Source organism: Theobroma cacao, chromosome 9, assembly GCF_053813885.1.
Source record: "Theobroma cacao isolate CCN51 chromosome 9, ASM5381388v1, whole genome shotgun sequence".
Lineage (NCBI taxonomy): Eukaryota > Viridiplantae > Streptophyta > Magnoliopsida > Malvales > Malvaceae > Theobroma > Theobroma cacao.
In genome coordinates this window covers 15,984,783-15,999,027 of record NC_142647.1, presented here as the reverse complement: position 1 = coordinate 15,999,027, position 14,245 = coordinate 15,984,783, and the positions used below count along the sequence as shown (strand labels likewise).

At 35.2% G+C, this 14,245-nt stretch overlaps 1 protein-coding gene across 3 annotated transcripts; it reads right to left on the bottom strand.

Annotated features, from left to right (window-relative positions):
• Positions 1-4,432: 4,432 nt before the first annotated feature.
• Positions 4,433-13,688, bottom strand: LOC108663439 (cadmium/zinc-transporting ATPase HMA3-like). 3 transcript variants are annotated; one of them, XM_088809662.1, is made up of 10 exons: positions 13,529-13,688; positions 13,026-13,234; positions 11,879-12,136; positions 8,885-8,982; positions 8,262-8,517; positions 8,051-8,188; positions 7,339-7,666; positions 6,827-7,026; positions 6,443-6,645; positions 4,433-6,190 (listed from the first exon to the last, which is right to left on the bottom strand). In XM_088809662.1, exons 2-10 carry the CDS (start codon positions 13,210-13,212, stop codon positions 4,682-4,684), a joined length of 3,177 nt encoding a protein of 1,058 aa, XP_088665788.1. In that variant the 5' UTR covers positions 13,213-13,234; positions 13,529-13,688; the 3' UTR covers positions 4,433-4,681. The 3 variants fall into 3 exon arrangements, with proteins under 3 accessions (XP_088665788.1, XP_088665790.1, XP_088665789.1); XM_088809664.1 differs by having other exon boundaries at positions 13,596-13,687; XM_088809663.1 differs by having other exon boundaries at positions 13,430-13,678.
• Between the last annotated feature and the right edge of the window lie 557 nt (positions 13,689-14,245).

The window sequence follows — 14,245 nt, the reverse complement described above, 5'->3', positions numbered from 1 at the left end:
TCTAGAACTGCATGTCAAATGTAACCATTATCAGACCGTCAACATAAACGACTGCACCCATAAATTTTTTGTTCGAAAGGAAACTGAAAAATGTTACGTTTTAGTACCTGTATCACCCATGCAAATCCGTAAATGTTGTAACGTAACCGAGTTTCCTTTGTCACGCTCAAGTCAGGAACTTCGAACCCCTTCAAAAGGTAGTCCAAGGTCAGCTTCCAAACATAGTACCCCCATGGGAAGACATTCCAAGCGTCGATGTCCTCCACCAATGACAGCAACCAAGGCGTCACCCGTCTATGGTAGTCTTGACCAAATAAAATGTTATTCGTGATCAAGACAAGTGCCATCTTGGTCGCGTCTCCTGGTCGTTGAAAGTTGCCCCGCGGAAGGTATCAAGCAAAGCCTGCAGCTTAATGCTGTCCTGCCCATTTTAGTATCTTGCATGAATTCCATCCGCAGCAACCATGTATGGTCGTCTGAACACATCAAGCATTGGACCAAACTTCAGCCCGGTGATAAGGCAGAACTCTTGCTTTGATAGCCGCGCCTTGCTTTTACCAATGGAAAACCATAACTCGTGGTTCATTGATTGGCTCTCAGTGATCCGGCGAATCATGATGTTGTGCAAGAGATCGGCGCAAAAGTACCCTTGTGGATAGAAGTCCAGGAGCATTCCGAAGCAGGTACGCTTAACTGGATCGTACTCCCCCTTTTGTTGGAGAGTCTTTGTGATGTAATGTAGCTGCGACCACTTACAGTGAGTGTTAATTGCGACGTTGAACGCCCACTTCTCCTTCTGCATGATCAGTAAACTGTCAAGATCCTCATACTGTCTGTGCTGGATCTGCAAAATATGGCATACATACACTAGTGAGTTAAGCAGTCATGTGCAACAAGGTACACTGAAGACATAAATAAGGAATAAATGTTGTGACACGCCATGCATAACAAGTTAAACATTTTGACACGCCATGCATATCAAGTTAAACGTTATGACACGCCATGCATATCAAGTAAAATGTTGTCAAACTCCATGTATAACAAGTAAAATGCTGTCAAACGCCATGCATAACAAGTAAAATTCTATGACACGACATGCATATCAAGCAAAATGCTATCACACGCCATGCATATCAAGCAAAATGCTGTCACACGCTATGCATATCAAGTGAAATGCTGTCACACGCTAATAACTAAATATAATAACAATGGCGTCACACGGTAAACACCCAAAACCGCTAAAACCACTACGGATTAACCACAACAACCATCAAACCAGCAAGAAAACACAGTCTAAACATTTGCAAAACAAAACAAAAAACCCGAACATATCAAACAAACCCAGGAAAAAACCAAAAAATTAACGAACACAAGAATGTTGCGAATTTGAGACTCACTGACCTCTTCATTCATGGCCGACATTTTTGCTGGTGCTGTGGTTTCGTTCCGCTTGCAAAGAACCTTTTCGAACACTCCGGTACCAGCGGGAATGAGAAATGAATCACACAGAGGTTACGAATTCTAAATAATAACTGTTTAAAATGAAAAATGGCATTCTAATATTCTTATTTATTCTAAAAAAGGGAAATTAATACAGTGGAAGTCCAAAGGATTGCCACGTTAACTGCCCACTTTTTTTTTCTCTCTCTATTTCAAACCATGACGTGTCAGCTGCTCAAGCACTATCGTGTCACGCACTCTAAACCATGACCATGGCGTGTCAGCTTTTCAAGCAATGCCGTGTCACACACTCTAAACATGACCATGGCGTGTCACCAACTCTGAACTCTGGCGTGTCACATATTCCCTCCACGGCATGTCACCAACTCTTAACTCTGGCGTCTCACAGATTCAATCCATGGCGTCTCACCAACCCTAAACGTTGGCGTGTCACAGATTCCCTCCATACCGTGTCACCAACTCTTAATCTGGCGTGTCACAGATTCCCTCCATAGCGTCTCACCAACTCTGAACGTTGTCGTGTCACACATTCCCACCATGGCGTGTCACCAACTCTTAACTTTGGCGTCTCACAGATTCCCTCCATGGCGTCTCACCAACTCTGAGCGGTGCCGTGTCACACATTTCCAACATGATGTTTCACAAACTCTAAACCCTGCCCTGCGACAGCCATCTAACATATGGCCTGCTATAGCAGGACCATTTCCTGCTTTGGATTCACATCTTTCTCCTTTCAATTCACCACCGTATCAAGGATTTCTGGTTTCACATCATTAGCCAAGCTTTCCATTCATGACGACTTGTTCCTCGTTTGATTTAATATCTCTCTTCTCCTATTATCTGAATGTCATGTCCCAAATCTCTGAAAACTAATCTCATGCAACATTATTTTGTTTTGCACAACCTTCGGAAAAAAAATTTGGGTATTTTGCATAACCAATCTTTGCATATTTTTTTTTTCTCTCATTTTTCACCTGTTTGAGAGTGTACGCTAACGAAGACGGCTCATTAAGGGTATTTTTGTCCCAAAATCTTTTCTGATGGCTAAAAACAGTTAAAAGTATTTGCCGGTTATTTACAAAAACACGTTATTTATAATGGCTTAAAAAAATCCCCTTTATTATTCTTTTGCGTAAATATGTATGTAAATCCCTCTACACCCTCCGTTAATAGGTTGTCATGTCAGTTTATGCCAAGTTTCTTTTTCTTTCAAGGTTATGCTGTGATGCACTCTTATCATATTACATTTAGTTGTGTGAGCCCACAGTCATTCTAGTTTTTTCTTTTAGAAGAATGCAATTTTATTGCTCAGTGTCAAAGATAAAACTTTGAACTTTATTGTTACAATAAAATAAAATAGAACAACAAATAAAATATAGAAAGCCTAGATGTAGGGATGTCCAAGCATATAATTTGAGGAATACACGCTGCTCATAAATCTGTCCAGGAAAAATGGCTAGAACAAAATTTCACATCCTGTTCGGACTACTCAATCAAAGTTGATTTCCATTTTGTTTTTTTTTTTTTTTTGGTGTTCACTGTATTTACTTTTTCTGTTACCAGAAGAAATTCCTTATTTTTCAGTAATCACGTGGAAAATAAAAGCTAATTTCATTGACATACTACACTGTTCATGTACATCTTATGAAGCTCCACATCTACTGCCATAATACAAGAATGAGAAGCTCAAGTTATTGCTAAACTTAGGGAAAATTTTTAACCCTCTATTAGTGGCAGAGTCAGGATTTTATGTTTGGGGGGCGAATAGCCGAAGACAAAATAAAAAAATATAAATGAAAAAATTTATATAAAAATATATAAATAAATTCTGGAAATTATTCAAAAAACCAATTTTAATAATTTACTTAAAAGAATTAACTAGTATAATTATAAATAATTCAATAATGATAATAATCTCCATTTCTAAATAAAATTAACAACAAACAAGAATTAACAAATATAATAACAAAAATCTCAATGGAAAGTAATTCATTAAAAAAATATTAAGGGTTATCAATAAATAATTCAATGGGAAGCAATTCCCTAAAATTAATCACAAAAATTAAATATAATATCAATAAATAATTCAATGAGAAAGTAATTCCGAATAAAAAACTTAATTATTCACAAGAATATAAGTAAATAAAAAAAAACACAAATAATTTATAGGAAAGCAATCGAACAATCCCTAAATAAATAAGTAATAACTAACATTAAGTACTTAATCAAATTCTTGTTTTGTTGTTTCCAACAAAAAATGACCAAGAGGGTAAATCCTAAATTACAAACACCAAGTAAAAATTATTAAATAAAAAAAATTAAATTGAAAATATTAAAAATAAAATAAGTAAATAAATCAAGCTTGCTCATTATCATGACATAAAAATTGAGTTATGAATTAAAGGTTTTCAGTACAAAAAATGCTGGCAAGCAAAAAGGTGTAAAAAAATTTTATTTTCTATAGTATTTGGTAAAAAGAAAAAAAAATAGTAAGGGGTTGTTGTGAGATTTTAAAAAAGTAAAATTTAAAAATAATTTTATTGCAATAGATTTTATTCTAATCCTATTAAAATTTGTTTATAACTAATTGTCGTGGGACATCTCACCAAATAAAAAATTATTATAAGGACAAAATTATAAAATTTTAAAACAATCAAAATATGTTAAAACAATTTTAAAATTATTCTGAGGAAATTATTAAATTTAAAAAAAAAAGTAAATTAGAAAAGTTTTGAAATTGTTGGGGGCACTAGCCCCCCGCTCCCCTCCGCCACTGCCTTCCATCAATTATTGCCAAGTATACATTGAGCAAGTTAGACACCATTAAGAGCTGCTTCCTGACATGGCTTGCTTTCCTCCATGGTTAACCCTGGGACCTAGGTCAAATCTATTGAATAGGTAAAGATTATTCTCTTGTATAACACAAAGATAAGTATTATAAAAAAGAAAGAAAAATCTTAAGAAGCAAAAATCCAAAGAAACAGCTATGAAGCTTAATGAATTATATGAGAATTCCACTCTCTGCTGCATCACAAGCAGGTCCTTCAATCTTTGTCATTTTCCACTGAAAGTGCTAAGCCCTTTTTCCATACAGTACCTTTTCTAATTTACGTTTGATACAACAATGCTTAATTTTGATTCATGCCACTGAGACAAAATTTTCCTTAATTCTAGAACCCGAGCATGTGATGATCATAGCTTCTCTGGAATTTAAACATTTCTATTCAGTGGTTATTTCTGCTAAGCCTCCTCCAAGGCCAGGTCCAAAATGTCCATGCTTACCACAGCATTCTCTCATATAGCTCTTGCAACAACCACCAAATTCTCTCTTCTCCAGAGTCGTACGAGCTTTAGCAGCCTCAAAGTCTGGACTCATCGGAATGTCTATTGCAGTGTGAGGTGGCTGATCACTGTAGTCTATACAACACTTGTGTGGATGAGAATAAGCCTTTGGATTTAGGCTCTCCGAAGAACTATGTTCTACCAAGTTTCCTAAAGCTTTATCGTTAGTGTGGTTCTTAACATGGTTTTCACCGCAATGAACAGAATGACAATGACCAATTTTTGTCTCTCGCTGGTCTTCTACGCAGTAACTAGCTTTTCTGCATTTATCTTCAGTGTTCAAGCCCAAACTCCGATTGCCTGAACAACAGTTGCTGGACAAATTGTGTGCCTCAGTCTTGTCATTGACCATGCAACAGCTTCCCTGGTCACAGTGCTTTTCTTCATGGGATCTATCATTAACAGAACCATCGTGTGCCCTTGCTGAGTCCACAGAACATGAATCTGTACCGAAAGGGCTAGATTGACATTTTGCGGCACACTTCTGCGAGGAACATTTTTTAGGCGCACACGGCTTTTGGACTTTTTGGTCTATGATAGCATGTTGATGGTTATGAGATGAGTGGCCATGAAAGGTTTTGCATCCATGTTTGTCTGTATGTGATGCAGTTGAAGATCTGCAACATTTTCCTGCACGTTTGTCATTGACCATGCAACAGCTACCCTGGTCACAGTGCTTTGCTTCAAGGGATCCATCACTAACAGAACCATCGTGTGTCCTTGCTGAGTCCGCACATTTATTGCTCCCACATGAATTTGAACATGAATCTGAATTGAAAGGGCTAGATTGACATTTTGAGGCACACCTCTGCGACAAACATCTTTTAGGCTCACACAGCTTTTGAACTTTTTTGTCTGTGCTAGCATGTTCATGGTTATCAGATAAGCGGCAATGACTGGTTTTGCATCCTTTTTTGTCTGTATGTGATGCAGCCGAAGATTTGCTACATTTTCCTGCATGTTTGTGTGTTCCTCGCAAAAGTAGCATGCTATTACAGATCACCAACAAGCATGTGCCAACATCAGCAAGAACCGCAGCCCACACAAGTGGATGACCAGCAAAGGCCAAAGCAAGAATAGCAGCCTTAGTACTGACTGACAAAATGACATTCTCAATGACTTTCCTATGTGCCTTTCTTGCCAGTTGGATAGCTTTTGGTATCTTTCTAATGTCATTTGACATGAGAATCACATGCCCTGTCTCTGTCGCAAGTGCTGAACCCGAAATGCCCATTGAAATACCAATATCAGCTGTAGCAAGTGCAGGTGCATCATTGATGCCATCTCCAATCATTGCTGTTGGCCCCTCTTTCCTAAGCTCTTCGATTATTCTTGCCTTGTCTTCAGGAAGAAGTTCTGCATGGACTTCATCTAGACGATTCCCTAGCTGCAAGTAATAACTCAGAGATTCAAGTTTTCCAGCTTAAGCTAAAAGGGTTATCAATACAAAAAAAAAAAAAAAAAACAGACTACCCAATTTCTATGCAGGATTTAAAACTAGTTCCTCATGTCATCGTTACTAATTGGATTGAGCCAACTATATTCAGCATGGTAGTTAATGCCATGCTAATTTGTCCTAATATACAAAAGCAAAAAGTTCAGGACTTGGTAGATCATGATTTCTAGATTGGAAGTGCACCTGTTCTTGTACATGTATGGCTGCTGCTTGATTATCTCCTGTAAGCATAGCAGCTTTTATCCCCATTGACTTTAGCTCATTGACTGCCTCTGCAGCCCCAGTTCGACAAGCATCTGAAAGACGGAAAATTCCAGCAGGGGTTGCTCCAGAAAACACATATCCAATGGTCTTTCCTTCAATCATATTGCCTTCTAGACTTGGAACTATATATCCCAAAATACAAGTATTAAAGTATGAAAGCAGATTACGGTCTCGGTTTAAGGAAAAGCAACTGAAATGAAAATGCAGAAACAATTAAATAAATCATTATCGACATTACTAAAATTACCCTGCATCAATGTGCCTATTAAACAATTTGAAGCTATAGGAGTCAGAAGTTTTTACCTGTTCCATGAGCTCTCAGTGAAATTTTTCTGCTTCCAATGTAAATATCTCTGCCATCAATCCTCCCATAAATACCTTCCCCAGGGAAATTGTGATAATCCTCAACAGTTTCAGGGTTTGGTTCGATGGAATGTGACCTTCCATATTCTACAAGTGCAGCTGCCATTGGATGACTGGACTTACTCTCAACGCTTGAAACCCTTAAAGAATAATGCAACTAACATTAACATTTACTGAAAGGCAATTATTTAGGAAATTCACCAATAATTTTATAGTGGATAATTTGGGTGAGATCAAAAACTTAATTGAACCAAAAGATGTCTCACAACACTGCATAAATGAACCTGTTAATGCATATTCAAAGTAATTTGAATTATTTTCAAAATGGCGGAATATATAATTACATTCAAAGTACTACAATTTTGTTTGATTTTTCTGTCTTATGTCCACTACTTCTATCGAAGTAAAACATTATTCATAGAAAAGTGAAGTGGAAAGTATCAAGCCCATACCAGTAAAGCAATGTGTTCAAGCTTATATCTTCACAAAGAGATCGAAAATCGGTCACAACAAATTCACCCCTCGTAAGTGTACCAGTTTTGTCAAAAGCTGTGATCTTAATTTTGGAAAGAATTTCAAGATAGTCGCCACCCTTAACTAGAAGTCCTGATGTTGCAGCTTTTGTAAGTGCACAAAAACTTGCAACAGGTGTAGAAAGGATAAGAGCACATGGACATGCACTCACCAAGACAACCAATGCTAAGTGAAACCAGTTGTGAAGGTTATGCACTCTCAGTGCAGCTGGAATCACAGCAATGGCGGCTGATACAATTACAATTGCTGCAAATAATAACCAATAACAAGAAATGAGTACTATTCTGTTTGGACTTATGTATCCAAGAAAAGAAACCTGCGTTGCGATCAAGGAGAGTACTAATGTATAATGACTAAAGATGTTTAGAAAAATTACTTCTAACAAATTTAGAGGTTGGGTAAACCGTAAGCCAATAAGCCTTAATGATCTAAACTAAAAAGGTAGTCGTATTACTATTGTTTCATGAGGGAATGGCTAAAGGAGCGACAAATTCTTAAGAAAATCCAAAACTGGCAACTTGAATGCATTTGTCTATGAATCTTTGGAAAACAAACATCTGTATGAAATTTAATCTCTCTGGTAAGAAGTGGCAAACAAAACCTTGTAAATCTGTATAAAATTTAACTAACCTGGGGTGTAGAACTGGGCACATTTGTCTATGAATCTTTGGGTTCTAGATTTGTTGTTTTGAGCTTCCTCCACTAGCTTCGCCATTTTAGCCACTACACAGTCTTCAGCTACAGCAGTAGTTTTTACACTAATGTAACCTAGAAGCAGAACAATGCCTGTGAGCACCCGGAATTGTATGAAATAAAAAAGAATAAGAAACAGAGTTGCTACCGTTTAGATTGATGGTGCCAGCCCAGACAGTTGAATCCTTTTCTTTGGTAACTGGAAGTGATTCACCAGTAAGGGTTTTCTCATCCACTTCACATTTCCCATCTACAACAATTCCATCAATGGGTATAACTTCACCAGCCTTAACGGCGAGAACAGTGCTCAATTTGACTTCATCGGCATCCACTTCTTCTCCTGTCTCAGCTATGACTGCTTTCTGAGGAGCTATACTCATCAACGAGGACATGACAGCAGTAGCCTGAGACATTATATGCTTAAAAGTTTGAACATAATCATATTATATATAATGTACTCATTAAATGCCCTCACCCTATTAATTTATTCAAGCTTACAGTCGTAGCAACGATGAGCAAACCAGTTCAAAAAATTGAGGAAGAAGCAAGCTATTAACAAGACAAATATGTAAAAGTCTTATGATTGATGAGAGGTGTTCACATATGCTAGCCATTTCATAAGCGTTCTTAGTAAGAACATTAATTATGAAGTTAGAATTATACTAGGACAATTAAAGCAATTACTGACACTAAGTAGTGAGAAAATACATGCTTTCGATGAATTAAAAAAGCGTCTTCCAGTGCTGACAGAGAGGGCAGTTTGTAGCAAACCTTATGGCTTGCTCTTGACTCAAGCCATTCAGCAGTGGTGAAGAGGAAGACGATAGTGCCAGCTTCAGTGTAGTCCTTCATTGCAACGCTCCCTATCGCTGTGGAATAAATACAGGGTTTCATTTAAGACATGCGCTTAACAGCAGTACTCTAAACAAGCAACTGCAGCATCTAGAGAAATCGAGCTCCCTTTTACTGTTATTTTGCTATTTCTTTTTCTCTTGGAGTCTTCTGTTTCCCCAAAAGTTGTTAAGATGCAAAAAAAAAATCATGCAAATAAAAATAAGCAAGTAAAATCTATCACATCAAACATAATTCTTTGCTATAAAATTAAAAACCATGTATTTTGATATTTATAAAAATTCGGTTTCTAATTTTTTATTATTCAAAAAGATTGCTATCATTCTATGTTTATATACATCCCAACGTCACGGGCCATGTTAGATCCATGACATTCTCCTTCATAGCCTTGCACTGATTTTTTCATCTATAGAAAAGAACTCATTTTACTCTAGACTTACTCAATTCTAGTATCTTTTATAAAAATCTCACATCAGTGAAAAGTTAGATAAGTGCTCATACCGCTTGTCATGAATTTATATTTTCAATCAAATAGCATATTTATTAAATGGAGGAATGTTTTTATCTCTTATTAAAGTAAGATCCGTGATACTATAACACAATTTTTTCATTTTGCTTTGGAAAGAAAAAAATGATCCTAAAACAAGAAACAAACAAAAGCTGATTGTTGAGTCTGGCTTCGAGGTTCACCCATACACAGGTTTTAATATAAAAACTTTCTTATATATTGAGATGATTGTCGGCAGTATCGTTGAGTGTTCATATCCTAATTGCACAAAGAATCAAATAATTGGAAATGCCAATTTCCAAATTTGGATTGTATGTTACTTTAACATTAATTCATTTTTACCCAACAAATAAGTAAGTCCGTAAACAATGAACATTCATTGGAACACCTAGAAACACAAACTAGAATCTAATTCAAAAGCATGTCCTATGCATCAAATATGCTAGGTTCAAATTCTTTAAGTGCCTTTTTTATTTAGATATCAAAAAGGTGGAAAGGAAATAATAAAATGGCTTATTATATAATTATGAATTAACAAGCACGTCAGAGAAAAGATATTTGGGACAAATATAAAGGGTGTAATGTTTTGTACAACTAATACAAGGTATTAAGAAAATTTTGAACAAAGTGTATAGAATATCATTAGACTCAGTTAAGATTTATGTAAATCCCCGAATTGCAGTATTTTCTTTTTTGATTGGATTAAGCTTTTGAGTTGTTGTCAGATTGACAGATCAGACAGCTTAGGAATGGGGAGAAAATAGACAGGACGGAAACATATAGGAACGTTATGAGGTGTAAAGTTGAACAGCTTAACCACACCTAGCCAATGGCTTCCAAGCAAATTTAGGTCTCATTTTCTTGCATTTGTGATTGTCAAAGCAAGATAGCATTTTATAGGACGGCAAAGGAGGACAAAAGAGAGTTGGTGGGCGAAAAATCAACTGCTAATGGGAAATTTTAACACACTAAGCCTGTATTTTTCTTGGTAGACAGCAACGGATGGACGCCACCAAAGCCGACTATAGCTTGTAAACCTTATCACCATATTTTTTTAATCCATGACCAATAACTTAGCTGCAAAAGTCTTTTGTTTTTTATTTGCTGCATACAAGGGAAGACCTAACTTTAGAACCCAGAAAGGAAAGTTCCCAGAGAGTAAGAATTAAGTAAATGCCTATACATACTTTATTCTACCAGTATTTTGGTCTAGTTTGATATTAAATTACGATAGAAAACAATTACAATCGCAAAAGTATATTAAAAACCCTTGTTTCTTATTGTATGAAAAACAATTGAAACCCAAGCCATACCAACTGTCAAGCAAATTTAAAAAACACCCAAAAAAAGTTTCAATTTTGATCTATATATAGGTACAAGTTTAGGCAATTCTTCTGAGAAATATTTTAATTTTTTTTATTTTTGTTAAAAATGGAGTAGCTGTACATATCTATCATCTTTCTTCGTTTGAACATGTCAGTGGATGCAACATCTTTTTATGCATATCTTGAATTTTTTTTTATTTCTTCTTGATAATTTCATTGTCAAATTAAAGACCTGAACGAGATAGCAAGTATGGATATCCGACATGATCATATCTGGGAAAGTTCTTAGCAGGAAATTTTTTACTAGCTTCACAAAGCCATCAACACATAATACAAAATTTCATTGAAGACAAATTAAAGAATCCTTTACAATCTTCAAAAAAATAATAATAAATAAAAAAGAATCTTTTGCACACTGACAATTGCTATAACGTTTGGTAAAATTCATTATTCTAAGATGTTTTCTTTTGGTGACAATATGCCAGGTCAGTCTAAAGGCAAAAAAAGAAAGAAAGAAAGAAAAACAAGGCAACATTTGGCTTTTCCCTCCCACTAAACCTTTTTTATCACAAGAGATAACCTTTACTTAAAAGGAAGGGTTGGAGTCCACCTTAAAAACGTGAGTGTGAAGCCACTTAAAGGAAAAAAAAAAGATAATCCACCCAAAAAAAAAAAAGCAAAAATAGGAAAAGACAACAAGAAAGAAACCAAGGCAGGGACAAAAGCAAAGTTTTATGATTTTTGCCATGCATTCATATGGTTTAGATTTCACTAAATTCCCATCAGACCAAGCAAGCCTGGTTCTGAGAAGAATACAATAAGCTTTGGAAAAGCATTGTCCCACATCTATTTATTTTAAAATCTAACCTTTCACTTTTCAAAAAGCCCCTAATTTTCCAAATGATTCTTTTACTTTATATATATATATATATATATTTAAGACTAAAGAGATAATATTACATGATACTACCCTCACTCTATCTCCACTTGCCATCCAAAGATGTATAAAACTATAATTATTGATAAGCATAAAAATTAATTAGATGTTAAACATTTGATACAATTATAAAAGCATATTACCTGCACTGAGCATAAGAATGTTGATATCGAGCCTGAAATTCCTAACGGCTGCATAGCCCTTCAACAGCATGGGGTAGATGCCAACGGCCACAGCTCCTACGGCTAGCCATTGCAATGGATGGTATGCATACTTCAACAGTGAAAACAAAAGCAGCAAGCCACAAGCTATTGCAAAAGGGCTGGGCCATTTTTTCTGGTACTTGATCTCCCCACGCGCTCGAACGTTTGCTTCCAGTCTTGCTTGATTTAGAGCCTTAACTGTATAAGGAAAGAAAAAAACAATATAATTTAGGGAACCAATTCCCAAAAGAAGAAGCAGTCGGTGGTCGTCTGTCAATCATCCTTGGCATGTATAATGGGTCACTGTTCACAACTTTTCAAACAGTAACAACATTTGCAGGTAGGCATGAGTGACTAAGGCAAATCACCCTAGCTTGTTGCATTTTACATCCCTTCTGGCAAAGTGGCAATTTAACTAAGTAATTTACTCTGGTCCAACCATTATTTCATTTTATTAGTAAAACAACACAATACAATTCTTCCTCCCGTTGAGGAAATATTACCAGGGCACGCCAATAACAAACAATTCCCATCACCCTTTTTTGCCCTTTTCTTTTTAGGTTGGGTTACTTCCAATTCTCTGATCCTCAAAATCTTTGAAAATTATATATTTTATTTATTCTCTCTCATTTTCTATATTTTATATTTTATATATTTTGAAAATAATATATTTTATTTTTTACATTTTATTTTAACCATAAAACATGAAAAAAGATAAACAAAGATTACGAAAGAGGCGTATAAAATAAGTAAAGATATCAATGGCAGGTCATGTGGTTCACATCGGCCATCGCTTCTCCTCTTTAAGAATAGATTTTAATCCTATTCATATTCTAATTCAAATTATAGGATATAATTATCTTAATAAAATTGAAACTGAAAGAAAAAATAATTAAAAAATAACCATGAAACGGCTGCTTAGTGCTTACAACATCAATGAGGTAAGAATCCAATCAATTTGGCAGTGAAATTGTTAAATAAAAGTCTTTATTTTCAGGCTCATATTTTGAAGTCTAAACATGTTTTTCTCACCAACATACCCAAAGAAAGAAAGGAAGAAAGAAGGAGGCGTGGTTGTTTGGGTTACCTATTTGAAGCTGAGAAACGAGGAGATTGTCATGGAGAACAATAACTGTTCTGGTAGGAACAATCACAGATACTTCTTTGACGCCTTCAAGGGATTTTAAGATGTTTTCTATCTGAGCAACCTCCGAGGAGCAGCAGATACCCAGCACATCGAAGTAGCTTTTCTGCAGTTTTTTATTCGCATCCATTTTTACCTTTACCTAATAAATGCTGCAACCAAGAACCAAATATTAGAAAGTGATATATATTCAAACTGATTTGACATAAGGTTAAAAGATGAAGATTTTGGAAATGGCAAATGGTTGTTAAAAGTTTGTTGTCTGGAAGCTGGGATACATATGAACAAAAACAGGACAAAAAAGTAAATAAATAAATAAAAGGAACAGAAATTGAACAACGAAATACTCCAAGAGAAACACAGAGGTATTCCAGAAGTAACAGGGAAACTCATGGAAGCCCCATCCTAAGAAAGGAGGAAAAGCAAACTGAGAAAATCAAAGATACCTGTATTTTGATTTATAAGAACGCAAGTGACGGCCCAAAGGGGAGGGCTTGGAGTTAGAAACACCACCTTGAACTGGAAAGGAGATGGAAAAGGGAGAGGGAGGAGGGGGGGGCCTTAGGAAAGAGATCTACCACTTAAAAGTAGAAATCGAGTCAATTAGGATTTCATAAAAAATTTAAAAAAAAAAGATTTAAAAATAAAATTAAAAAAAAAAGTTTAAAAAAACCTTCAATTAGGAGTTCTCTTTTAAAAAAAAAAAACACGTAAGAAGAGTTATTTTTTTTCAATAAAATTCTCTCTTAAAAAATACTCCCTCTCTTTCTCTCTATTGATCTCCCTCTCCTCTCTCCCTTTTTATAAATCAGGGTTTTTTTGTTCTTACAAAAATTAAGATGAACGAAAATAAAAAAAAATCAGAATTACATTCAAGCATTATTTTTTTCTATTTTATTTTTTATTTTTTTATCATTCTTTTTTTTTGTTTTGAAAACTCTCTTTATTATTTGATATTTATTAATTTATTATTTGATATGACAATTATGTGATATTTATTTGTTCTTAACTTTTATATATATATATATATATAATATTTATTGATTATGATCGAAATAAGTCAAATAGGTCAATAGTTGTTAAAATAAATTAGATGAAAATTGACTTCCAAACCCTGGATGATATATTTTTTTCATTCCTTTTTGTCACGAAGTTGATACTGT

What these genes read in the sequence shown, in the direction of transcription:
- LOC108663439 (XM_088809662.1), bottom strand. Translation starts at nt 13,212, where the DNA reads ATGGATGCGAATAAAAAACTGCAGAAAAGCTACTTCGATGTGCTGGGT. An exon ending in TGGCACCATCAATCTAAACG is followed by an intron (nt 8,189 to 8,261) that starts GTAGCAACTCTG and finishes TTCTGCTTCTAG; the next exon opens with GTTACATTAGTGTAAAAACT. An exon ending in TTGAACACATTGCTTTACTG is followed by an intron (nt 7,027 to 7,338) that starts GTATGGGCTTGA and finishes TTATTCTTTAAG; the next exon opens with GGTTTCAAGCGTTGAGAGTA.